This window comes from Notamacropus eugenii, chromosome 3 (genome assembly GCF_028372415.1).
Source record: "Notamacropus eugenii isolate mMacEug1 chromosome 3, mMacEug1.pri_v2, whole genome shotgun sequence".
Taxonomy (NCBI): domain Eukaryota; kingdom Metazoa; phylum Chordata; class Mammalia; order Diprotodontia; family Macropodidae; genus Notamacropus; species Notamacropus eugenii.
In genome coordinates, this window is record NC_092874.1 from 203,097,819 (window position 1) to 203,110,705 (window position 12,887).

General features: G+C 49.0%; 1 protein-coding gene across 1 annotated transcript; it reads right to left on the bottom strand.

Moving 5' to 3' along the window:
* Positions 1-1,926: 1,926 nt before the first annotated feature.
* FKBP4 (FKBP prolyl isomerase 4) lies at positions 1,927-11,593 on the bottom strand. The gene is made up of 10 exons (XM_072654040.1): positions 11,130-11,593; positions 7,928-8,072; positions 7,266-7,408; positions 5,946-6,066; positions 5,460-5,616; positions 5,192-5,282; positions 4,983-5,066; positions 4,462-4,653; positions 3,891-4,130; positions 1,927-3,279 (listed from the first exon to the last, which is right to left on the bottom strand). Exons 1-10 carry the CDS (start codon positions 11,232-11,234, stop codon positions 3,172-3,174), a joined length of 1,386 nt encoding a protein of 461 aa, XP_072510141.1. The 5' UTR covers positions 11,235-11,593; the 3' UTR covers positions 1,927-3,171.
* Between the last annotated feature and the right edge of the window lie 1,294 nt (positions 11,594-12,887).

Genomic DNA, 12,887 nt, shown 5'->3' on the forward strand with positions numbered 1-12,887 from the left:
CACTTCTCCTCCAGCCATCTGAATCCAGTGACCAGATATTCATCAGGATGACTGCAGATGACTCAGGATGAGGCAATTGGGGTTAAGACTTGCCCAAGGTCACCCAGCTAGCGAGTGTCGTGTCTGAGGTGAGATTTGAATTCAGGTCCTCCTGACTCCTGCACTGGTGCTCTATCCACTGCACCACCTAGCTACCCCACTCAGTATTAGATATGGAATGAGAGAAAACCATAAAACCACCACTGAATTTATGAGTAAGAATCCCTAAATTTTCAAACTGGATTCTGGTCCTCTGAACTTATGGGTAAGAATCCCTACATTTCTAAACAAGATTCTGGTCGTCTGTGAAAAGGCAAACCTGTTCTTGGCTACTAAACATGCTCAACGTGGCTAATAGAGCCAGCCTTCTAAATCTTTGGTTTCAGTCATGACTAAGAGAAAGGGACAAGGGTAAAGTTGAGGTGATGAAGCAGACTGGCTAGGGCAGGTCTTCTCTAAGGTGATGACAGAAATTATTAAGGTCTCTGATTTGAACTAGGAAGTGACAAGCCTTCAGATAAGATATGCTTCAACCATCAGTAAGGCAACACAGGAAAGGTGGTGCCACCTGTGGACAGACTTGGACCTAATGTTGGGAAAACCTGAATTCATGACTCTGGGAAGTCCCTTAACCTCTTTGCCTCAGTTTCCTCATCTACAAAATGGGGATATTAAGAGCACCTACCTCCTAGGAAAGTTGTGAGAAAAGTGAAATTTTCCCGATGTACTTTCCAAACCTTACAGCACTATGTAAGTTGTAGCTACTGAGTATCAGAGAGACATGTTACAAGAACAGCTGAGTCTGCGTTTTGATGCCCCTCATTCGGTTTTTGGTTTCTTGTATTTTTTATGTATGGAAAGAATGCAGAAATAGTATTGAACTTAAAACAAAGTTAAGAGAATGTCTGAAGTTGAAGGAATATCTAAAGACCCTAGGGACCTAAATGCTTCTACTACGACGTTAACAATGGTGATGGCAGTTGTCAAAATTCTAGCTTGGGAATAGCAGAATATGGAACAGAGATAGATACCTGTGTTCTGACCATGGCTTTTCCAGATATGCTGTATAGCATGGAGTGCTCTTATCTACTTACTTTTAGGAGATGGCACCTTTTGACCTAAGGGCAAGTTGGCATAAATTATTCCTAACAGCAAATGCACAGCCCTAGGGTCACCTGGAAAGCCAAAAATTTTTGTCGATTTTCACTGTAGAAATGACTGGCTTTACTTTTGATGGTTAATAATTGACCTATGAGGATTTTAGCATGCCAAGAGCTTTCAGCACAATCGTTTTCAAAGTTTAAATTTAAGGAACCACAAAGAACTTTATTTTAAAGGTTAAAGTTAAGTAACTACAACAGAAATGCATAGTACCTTTCCTTGGAATTTGGAATAATAATACAGTGTTCTAGAGTTTAAAAATTCTTGAACTCATTTGAACCTCCTAGTTCTCCATAGTATCCTGTAACTCTTTTAGAAGAAATTGAGGATGTCAGGTTAACTAGGACCACAGTTAAGGGACAACCCAGGGCTCGTAGCTACTTTGATCCGGAATCTCAAATTCCCTGCCCTACAATGAAACCCAACCAATGGGAGAAATTTTCTACAGCACAAAGCTTAATAATGTCCTAACAAAGTGTTGCAAACAGTTGGAGGGCAGAGGTAATAATCACAGCTCACTCATACATAGCTCTTAAATCTTAATGCCCCAGAAGGTACATAGACATCCTATATTGACAGATGAAGAAACCAAAATTCAGTTACATGGCTATAATGTTTGAGTCAAAATTAGAACCACCAAGGCCAATGTTCTTTGCATTGTACCATCTCTCCTGGCTTCATCTGAAGAGGGGATTTGTAACTCAGAGATGCATCGGGAGAATGCTCTCAGCATTTAACAGTATATTTATTAAGCACCAAGCTATGCATTGCCATACAAACCAGTTTCAAAACAGATATGGTCCCTGCCCTCTAAGAGCTTACAATCTCCTAAAAAAAATATTAGAAGATAACCAGGAGCCACCACAACAGTCTCATCACCTGAGGACAATGCTATTAACCTAGAGTGTGAAGGATCCTTGAAGGTTCAATTCTCTCCCATTTAAGAATGCAATTAGGGGCCTAAGCTGGACCCTATGGATAACCTTAGCCTGTGGCTTTTCTTCTCATTCATATCCATGTCCATCTGTTTCTCCCTGCCCAGTTCTATGATCACTTAGGAACTGCTCTCAGTATCCTGTGATCCAGCACCACCTTTGGATAGATGATGTACATTCCCATGGGTTTGGACTCAATTGTTCCTTGTATTTGCACTCATTAGATAAACTGCTTCAAAGAACATGCTGGCCAATCTTATCAGACAAGTCAAAGTATAACACCGACTTGCCTAAGAGAGCTAACTTTTGCTTATTATTATCAGACTGCTCCCCCTGAGGTCTTCTCACTGCCCCTCCCCTTGGAGGCAGCACAGGAAGCATAGCCTGACTCCTCAATTTTGGTTGTTTCCATTTTATTGCTCAAGTATGGAACTTGAGAGAGCCTGGATCTTCAGAGGCGTGCAGGTAATGGGTCAAAGGAGCAGAGATGGGCACAGCACAGAGCAGGCAAGGGGAGGAGACATTGCTACGACTAAGAAAACATGGGAGGAAACACAGAAGTGGTGACCATGATACCAGAAAGGATCCATTACCACAAAGTCTTGGGAGCAGGAAAGCAACAAATGGGAACCAGCAAAACAGCAGTGGGTTTTGTTGTTATACTCTCCTGCCACCAACAGAGAAGAGGGCGTGATCTGTATTTCTCCCTCTACACCCCAGCTTCAAGACTAGATCCCACTCCCTCAATGTAGAAATGGATCAGGCTGCGAAAGGAGCAAAATAAATTAACATTTTTGGGGGAGTAGAAAGGATCACTTTTCCAAAAACATCCCCTATCCAAGCCCAACACACCTGTTCCTTTCCCTTTCCCCAAGTCACCTTTCATCCAGATAGAAAAATAAAGGTCTAATTCACTCAAAATTCTTCAGGTTTTTTTTTTGGGTTTGTTTTTGTTTTTTACAAAACTAACAGGGTGAAGTAGGGAAGTTTAGGGCATGGGAGGTAGGCAGCCGTGGGAGTGGGGCTGGAGGGCTGGCTATGCTTCTGCCTCCACTTGAGATTTGCTCACTTCCACACCATTCTGCTGGTCATCCTTCATCTCTGCATCCTGTGGATAGTCTCCTCCAGCTGGCTCTGCCTCAGGCTAAGAGAGGAAGGAAGAATATGAAAAGGATTTAAGCTTTCTAAAGCAAGGGTTAAAGAAAACCCTTCAAGTGAAGTAAAGATGGATCACAATAATCCCACCCCTTTTCAAATAGAAAGATACCAGCACTTCAGGCCTATAGCCTTTTCTTAAACCACCAGCCCCACCATAAATATACCCATAAGTAAATAAACACCCACATAGCCTAGCTCCCAGCCAACACAAACCGGCATTTATCTCACCTCTGCACACACAAACCCCATGGGCAAAACACCATTCACAACACCCACAAGCACTGATCCCAACCCCTATACAAATACTATTCAAGAAGGGGAGGCCAATCTACACATCATCACCCTCAAGCTGCTTACCTGCCTGGCCAGAAGCCTAAGATTCCAGGCAGAGAAGGGAGCAAAGATAGAAGGGAGCCTATGACATCAAAAGCCCTGTCTACAAGGGGGTCTAATTTGCTATTACAATGGGTCAGAAACACAAAGTAGATGCTGTCCCATTTTACTGAACTGGTACTACCTAGTTGTGTGACATTAAGGCTACAAAGATAAAATAAGGCTCCCCCCTTCTTCCTACTTTCCTGATTCTCTACCCTTTACCTTATTTTCTTTCTCAGCTAGTCTCTGGAACATGTTAGCATAAAGCTTCTTCTCTCTGGCATGCTGTTCACGGATCCGCTGTTGGCAGACAGTCAGTTGGGTCCTGGCAGCTTTGTTGCTGGGGTAGAGCTTGAGGACCTTCTGGAAGTCATCCCGGGCCAGGTCAAAATCATTCATAGCCAGATAGGCTTCCCCACGACGAAAAAGACCTTTCTCGTTGTTGTTGTCCAGCTCCAGGGCCTACAGAGTAGCAGAGGAATCAACAATTTGGGAGTGAGTCCTCAGCTCCAAAATCTCAGACTGAATAATACATAACCATTTAAATGGCTCCCCCATAAACAGAACCAAATTTAAAAAACAGAATTCCTTCCAAAAGAATCAAATGAAAAATGGAAGGAAGTAGAAGTCTGGAAAAAGCCAGACCATGAATCCCCCTTAGACTGTCCCTACACTCTGCGACTAAATGCTACATGCTGCTCAAGACACTTGGCAGTACTAAATCCCTACTCTTACTCTTTTGTCTAACCCTCCAGCTTCCAAGGCTTTGCTTTACCCTCCAATGAACTCTAACCTTATTGCAGCTCTCCACGGCAGCAGAGAATGCCTGCAGCTTGAGGTGACACATGGCCAGGTTAAGATGTGAAGCCAGTCTCAGTGCCTCAGCCTGGGCCCGCTGTCCTTCCTCTTTAGAGAAGCCCACCTCGTATTCTAGCCAGGACACAATCTTCTTGTACTGAAGCACGGCTTGCTTATACTTGCCTTCCTGGAAGGAAAGGCATGGCTGTATCAGGGTCTCTTTCTGCCCCCATACACTCAACAATAAGGCTGGGAAAATATACCAGGTCACCCAACTCACTGCTGGGCACCCAAGACAGACTCAGGTAAACAGCCAATACTAAATCCATGATAGGTTATCCAAAGGTACGGGTAAGTCATAGTTCTGTATCAACCCAACACTATGTAGATAATTTTTTCCCTTCCTGGCAGACAGATAACCAGTTAGCCCACTTTAGATAGGACAAGAGATACAGATTGAGGTTCTAAACAAACGGGATGGGAAGATACCTAGAGGGTAGTGGGCTATTGACTTACCTTGAAGTACACTGTACCCCGTTCTTTCACTATGGCACTCTGCTCAAGCTTCTCCTCTGCATTCATCTCCCAAGATTCCTTGGCCTACCAAGTCCCAGGGAAGAAAGGATGCCTTTAGCTCTCTCAGCAGGGAGCCTGGGGAAACTGAGTGGCTAAGGCCCAAGGGACCATGAGACAAGGAAGGGTAGAAGCACTGCCCCTGATCTTACCTTCTCAAAGCTCTTGAGTGTCACTTCGTAATGCAGTTCTGCATCCTGTGGGATCTGAAACTTCTCTTTGCCAGCACTACCAAAACCATAGCTAGAGGAGAGAGAGAAATGAGATTGACTCCGAGGTTGGTGGGCACCTCTGGACTAAAACGTGAGATGGTGTTTGCTAAGTGTTGCACACAGCTGGGAATAATAAGCCTCATAAATGCTCATCTTTCTCCCCTCCCCCTTGGAGTGCCCAACTGCCTACCTCTGATCACACTCTCACCTGGGCTTAAGGTAGACAATACAGTTCTCTCCCTTCTCCATTCGCAGAATCGTCTTTTCTAGTCCAGGGGGAAGATCATAGTTCTCACCCTCTCCAATCTCAAAGCTTAACTCTCGCTGGTCAAAGACCCGGCCTTTATGGCGACCCTCTAGCACAACTGGAGTAATTGGAGACAGGCAGTGAGTGGTGGAGGAGAAAGCCTGCTACCCCTCACCTCCCCCAGTGCTGATGGGAAGATGCCCTCTCTTTATGAAGATTTTTGGAGGTAGGGGAGAGGGAGAAGCCAGAATTAGGAGCTACAGCAGATACAACACAGAAAGGAAGATTCCTTCTCATGCCTGGATGTAACCTCAAGAGACCATGTAGTCTGGTCCATTCATCTCACAAACCCTGAGGGATAAAGCTTGCCCCAAATGACTGGCTGAGACAGGAAAGGTTATCCCCAAGTTTATTATTCCTTCTCTTTCAAATGCTACTTTGCCTTACCTTCTACTCTCGCTCCCTCATTGGGCTTGGCGTAGCCTTCACCTCGATTCCGTATCCTGCGGATGATTCCACCATCCTCATCCTCAGTAAGATCCTCACCCTTAAAATCAAATAGTTCCACCTACAGGAGAGATCAGTTGTAAGTGCAGGGAAGGAGGAAAGTATCCCAGCCTTCTCATCTTATAGATAAGGAACCTGAGGCTTAGGGAGAACAAACCACTTGCCCAAGGTGACACAAGGAGTCAGTGTCAGAGGCAACATCTGCCTCCAAAGCTGGTGTTCTTTCCACTGTACCAGAGGACAGAATTTGCCCTTTTCCTCACCCTCTCATATGAGCCCTTTACTCCTTACTAACATTTCCTTTCTAGTCTAGCAAAAGGCTCTGCAATTCCATGCCAGCTTCTGATGGAAAGATGGGAACCATACTTGGGAGGTCAGGAGGATAGATCATTTCCTCATCAACCTGGCTCAATATCCAAGCATGACTATCTGATTTTAGTCAACATCAGTGTTGGTCTCCAACTATCTAGATCTAGTTCATCAAAAGAGAGCACACTTTTCTAATCCCTTCTAGCTCCCTGATTAGGACCTATGTGATAGGTCTTAAAATGTCTAATCTAGAGATCACTGAAATCAACAGGGTAGGTGACTCCTTCACAAACCCTCAAATGGTAGTACTATCTGTGAGATACAATGGCTGAAAAATTCATCCCTGAAGCCCACCTAGTAATGAAGCTGTCCAAGTTTATTTCTACTTTTAAGGTAAGAAGTCCATCACTGTACTCATGTCAGACTTTGTCCTCTATTTATCTGCAAATTGATCCCTTACTGATCTAGACTTTATCTGATGGCTGTCAGGACATTGTGCTCTAAAATGTGCTACCTTGGATGGTTTTTACCTTTTCTCTGTGTGTATTCTAAGTCACTGGCCAGGTGGTCAGCAGGGAGGGTAGGAATGACCTTTTCTTTCTCCACATTGCTGCATGCTTGGGGTAGGATGTTCTCAAGTAAGCATGCTGATTTGGAGCAGGCAGGCAAAGGACAAAGAAACTCATGTGCTGAACGCTCTCATCACTTCCTGAGATAAGCAGGAGAATGCCCAGGCTGGTAACGGCAGTAGCCCAGCTATAATTCCTACCCATCTTGGAAGAGGCAGCTTCACCTTATGTCCTCCCACTAGGCCAGGCCCTTAGCCTTAGCCACAATGTTTCCAAGTCAAACGGGCTGGAGGACAGCCAGACAGTGAGGAGGAGATAAAGCCTGGCTCTTATTCTTTCTGTTTTGGATATTACTCTTTCTATTTCATGGCCTATCACTCACCTCAAACACCAGGGTAGTATTGGGGGGGATCATGGGAGGGCTGCCAGATGAGCCATAGGCATATTCTGGTTTGCAGGTGATGCGGCAGACTTCTCCAATTTTCATGGTGGCCACGGCTATGTCCCAGGCTTTGATTACCTCCCCTGCAGACACAAAATACATTAGGTTCCCCCCCCAGCACCTTATCTGAGGTTTTGTCAAAGGCCAACAGGCTGTCCTAAGAGGTACCCAACAAGCCAAAACTGACCCCCCCCTCTTTTGGATGAGACCAAGTAAGTAGGAAGTCCCATCCCCCACTAACTGTTATAAACTCCCCAAAGTCCAAATGGGGCAAAAACTGTTGCTTTTTAATCCTTATATTTAACCCTTAACCCAATTGTCCAAGAAGATAGCCAGAGAAGAACTATGTTCTACTGCCTCCAAAGTCCAGAAGATTAAGATAGAAATCATCACAGATGCGGAGAAATGGAGGGAAGAATTCAGTGAAGAAAATGGAGGTGACAATAAGAAAAGGGAAACATAAGAAGGACAAAAAGATCCTTGAGTCTGCAACAAGTAATGCTGCCCTGTGTCTAGCTAGGCCTGGACCTAGGAGGACCACTGGAGTGTTACCACTAGCTGGCTCACCACAACTCAGGACACTCCTTAGCCATCAAGTTTACCTTTGCCTAAGTCAAAGGAGAACTTGTCCTTTCGATCCAAGCTGGAGTCAAATTTGGTACCGTCCAGCAGCCAGCCAGTATAGTGTACGCTAACCTTGTCGCCGATCATGGGAGTCTCAGTGCCTGTCCCTTCTCGCTTGATCACCTACGAGTGAAAAGTACATTCACATCTTCATCACCAGTCCCTCCCATCAGAGGCTATGAGTCACACCCCTTGTGGGGAGAAGACCCTCAGCTAGGATCTATTATCAGTCCCCAAATTAACCTCTTCCTCCTCACAGGGGAAGGTGTATGCACAGGAAGATCTCCTCTTCCCTGATACAATATAATTCAAAGACTGGAACCTGAGCCAAAAGATTGGGTTAAAATTTCAGCTCTCCTACTTATTATTTGTCTGGTTTTGGATAAATTCTATCATCTACTAGGGCTTCAGTTTCCTCATCTATAAAATGAAGAATCTGAACTCAATGATCTTTGAGGCTGCTTCCAGCATTAATGACAGCAAAAACATTACAGCAACAACAATAACATTAACAACCAGTCTTTATATACCACTTTAAAGTTTGCAAAGTGCTTTACCAGTGTTCTCATTTGTTCCTCACAGTAACCCTGGAAGTGCAGTCATTTGTATCTTACTCCCTGACAGGTACTCTTTGATCCAGTGACACAGCTCTTCTGGTGGTCCCACAAATCAGACACTCCATCCATCTCTCTGCCTCTGGCATTTTCCCTGGGCCATCCTCCAAGACTGGAACACCCTCCCTCTTCTGCTCTAACCACTGACCTCCCTGGCTTCCTTGAAGTCCCAACTAAAACCTCACCTTCTACAGGAAGCCTTCCTCAACCCCTCTTAATTCCTGTGCCTTCCCTCTGTTCATTATTTCCTACTTATCCTGTATATAGTTTCTGTGGTATATATTTGTTTACATGTTGTCTCCCCTGCTGGACTGTATAGAGGGCAGGGACTGTCTTTTACCTTTTTTTGTATTTCCAGTGCCTGGCACAGAGTAGGTGCTTAATGAATGGTGTTTGATTATCCCCATTTTTATGATGAAACTGAGGCTGAGGTTAAATGCCTTGCCCAGGTTCATACTAAGACAATAAGTATCTGAGGTTGCATTTGAACTCGGGTCTCTTCTTGACCCCAGGACCAGTGTTCTCTTACCCATTTGGTAAGAATCCCAAGTCTTCCTGCCTTTGAGGTCAGCATTCTATCCACTACATCACACTGCCTCTTATGAACTTGTCTGGCCAACAAGAAAACAGGGACTGATTTGGAAGGAAGGAAAAGGGAATAAGGAATCAGAACTGAGAGAGATAAACCTAAGGTGAAAATGACAAGGATCTAGAGAAAGCAGAATGGGAAAAAAACCAAACAAACCAAAAGCCTGGATTGTGCCAAGAGAGGGGAAGCAGATGAATTATCAATAAAATGGAGATGTAGGTGTAAACACAATTCATACATAACCTTGGCCTTGGAACAAATGACCTTGGACTTTTCTAGGGCCTTTCTGTTCCAGTCTGTCTTTCTGTTCTGAATTTTGAATGACTGTTTAGAAGTCTTAAGATTTTGCCACTGTACCTTTGGGAATCTCACCACAACTAACTATAAACTGGTAACTTTCTGGGCTCATTTCAAGAATCCTATCTCCCTCTACCTACCTTCATACACAGAAAGGGAAAAGTTTTCGAGGTATGGGCATTTCTGGGACACTGGAAGGGAAGATGAGCCAATCTGTTTGTGAAGAGGTAGACCCTCAAAACCCAGACAAGATTAAATAACCTGAGTGGAGTGACCTCCACGCGGTAGAATCGGCAAATCTCCACAATGCCATGGTTCTGGGCCATTTCCATGGACTCAGGACACTGCTATTTCCTTTCCAGAACTTCTAAAAAGATAGATTTCCTTGTGGGCCACCAGGCAAATACCTAATTGTTCTCTCCAGGGAGTTTCTCCCCTACCCTGAAGAAGAATCAGACCTCAACAGAATTAATCTTAGCTTCTTTGGATAGGGGACTTAGGGAAGAGAGAAGCAGGGAAGGGGAAGCAAGGAGTAATAATCCTTTCTTAAAAAAGGCCTTTTAGGAAAGAAAGAGGGTCCCTCTCTCAGTGTGTGTATGTGGTGGGGGGGGGGAGGAAGGGAGCATTTGCCTCCCAGAAAGAGAGGACAAAATTCAGTTCATGAACCTCTAAATCCTAGAATTCAGGTCAGGTCCCCAGCTCCAAAGGTTAGGTGACCGGTGATACACGGTAAGAGGGGAGCCCGGGGGGAGGAGCGGGAACCTGAAGATTGAATTTCATGCCATGCTGGATGCCTGCCAACCCTCTCTAAAGCCTGTTCCAATCACCCCTGGGCTGCTCCGACCCAGGTCAAGATGCTCAGGCCCGCACAATGGCCTCGCTTGGCTATCAGTTCTTCCACTTTATTCAGTAACTGCAGCCGAACCTCACGTCCTGCCCTTCCCTCGGCGGGGGTGGGGGTGGTGACAGAGGGCAGGAGGGTAACCTGATCCTGGCTACACCGCAGAGGGAGGGGTCAGCGGCAGGACCCGGGTGCCAGGGCGGAGGGCCGTGCAGCGCACACCCTCCGCTCCCCTTGGGTCCGCCTGAGTCCCGAGAGGCCCCAGGACCGGGTAACGGCGGTCCCGCAGGGCCCCGACAGCCCGGCTAACGTTTAACTGACCTGGCCGGCTCCGGCCACCTTATCCACCAGCGCGGGCTACCGGCTCCTAAGCTCCAGAAACATCTTCGGTGGAAAGGGGGTTCAGGGGAGCTCAAGGCTCGACCCCGGCTAGCCTGCAGCCCGCGGGCACTCCGGGGCTCTCGGGCCATCGCGGCCCCACCTCCTCTCCCCCGGATCCACGCTGGGGGGCCGGGCCGGCCCAGCGGCGGCGGGCGGCATGGGTTCGGGTCCTGCCTGCGCTCCCACCCCGGCTGGGGGCTCCCACCCGCCTTCCTCCCCCAGATCTTCCCCGTCCGTGAGACGGAGGGGAATGCGGGCTTCTGCTGTGCCAGGTCCGGGGGGGGCACGGCCGCCGCGAGGTGGCATTGGCAGCCCGCCCCCGGGGCCCGGGGAATGCCCGCGTGGGCTGAAGCCCGTGCCCCGCGTGGAGGCCTGAGCATGTGCGGCAGGCCCGTCTGCTTCCCCCGCCCAGACCCGACCTAAGGCTGCCTCCTGCCCCGCGGGCCACGCGCGGGTACCTTCAGCACGCCTCCATCACGTTTGGGGGTAATGTCCACCCCCTCCAAAGGCAATGGGGCCGACTGCGCGGTGCTCTCCGCCGCCTTCATCTCCTCCGCGGTCATCGCCGTCCACAGAGCCTCCTTTCAGTCGTGAAGCTGGGGCCCGGGAGCCGAGCCAAGCCGCTCCCCGTCTGCCTGGGCCGGGTGGCTGCGAGCACGGTGGGAGTGGGGCTGCGGCGCGGCCGGGCCGGGGCCGGGCAGCGCGCGGCTCACTTGCTCCTTCTGGAAACTCCCTTTTCCCGAGGAAGACGGGGAGGCGGCGAGCCGACTGCGGGGGCCAGGCCCGGGGCGGCGCGGAGCGGCGGCGCGGTGCGGTGCGGTGCGGTGCGGCGCGGAGCGGAGCGGAGCGGAGCGCACGGACCAGGCAACTACGAGTGCGGACCGTGTGGCTGCTGGGGAGAGGTTGGTCCCACCCCGCACCCGCCGCCGCCGGGGGCGGGGCTGGGAGGAGCCAGGGGAGGGGAAAGGGAGGGCGGCCGAGGAGGAGAAGTTTCCAGAGGCGGCGTCCGCCCCGCCGGTTTGGCCCCTGCGCCCACGCAGAGGGCATTCAGATATTCCGACCCTCCCCCAACCTGAGCCGGGGAAGGGGGGAACCCCCACCGACACCCTCGGTTCTCTGGACTCGACCCAACAACGCCTTCTCTCCGGACGCCCTGCCACCCATCCCCCTCCCCTCCCGCGCTCCCTCCTCCGGGCTTAAACGGACTCTTCCAGATCCTTCTCGATCAGGCTGGAGCCTTCCCCAGCTCATTCAAAACCCGTCCTTGCCCCAGTTCGGTTTGTGCTGTGCGGAGAGGCCGGCTCCCGGCACGTGGCGAGAGAGGCCGGGGAGCGGGCGCCCGGGGGCGGCCCTGGGCCCCCTGGCCGCTCTCAGCCTTCGCGGGCTCGGGCGGTGGTGGTGGTGCTCGGAAAGCTGCACCTGGGCGGCGGGCTGCTCTCCCTGTCTCCCTCTCTCCCTGTCTCCCTGTGTCCCTCTCCCTCTCCCTCTCCCTCTCCCTCTCCCTCTCTCTTTCTTTCTTCCTTTCTTTCTGTCTCTCTGTCTGTCTCTCTCTCTCTCTCTCTCTGTCTTTCTGTCTCTGTGTCTGTGTCTCTGTCTGTCTCTCTCACTGTCTGTCTCTGTCTCTCTCTCTGTCTCTATGTCTGTCTCTCTGTCTCTCTGTCTCTGTCTTTCTTTCTGTCTCTGTCTCTTTCTTTCTGTCTCTGTCTCTCTGTCTCTCTCTCATTCTCTCTCTCTCTCTCTCTCTCTCTCTCTCTCTCTCTCTCTCTCTCTCTCTGTGTCTCTCTCTCTGCCTGCCTGTCTCTCTTTCTGTCTCTGTCTCTCTTTCTTTCTCTCTCTGCCTCTCTGCCTCTCTGTCTCTCTGTCTGTCTCTCTCTCTCTCTCTCTGTCTTTCTGTCTCTCTGTCTCTGTGTCTCTGTCTGTCTGTCTCTGTCTCTCTGTCTCTCTGTCTCTCTCTCTCTCTCTCTGTCTCTCTCTCTCTCTGTCTCTCTCTCTGTCTCTCTCTGTCTCTCTCTGTCTCTCTCTGCCTGCCTGTCTGTCTCTGTCTCTCTGTCTCTGCTGACCTGCCCAGGTACATACTTTTCGGGAAAGGAAAGAATGAACCCCGTTTCCCCAGCCCCCTCCAGACCAGTCCTCCAGAAGCACCTGGCGCAGAGCTCGCCCGGTCCTTTCGGACCTCCCTGCTCCTCCGTGGGTCCCAGCAGCGGATCTCGTACAAC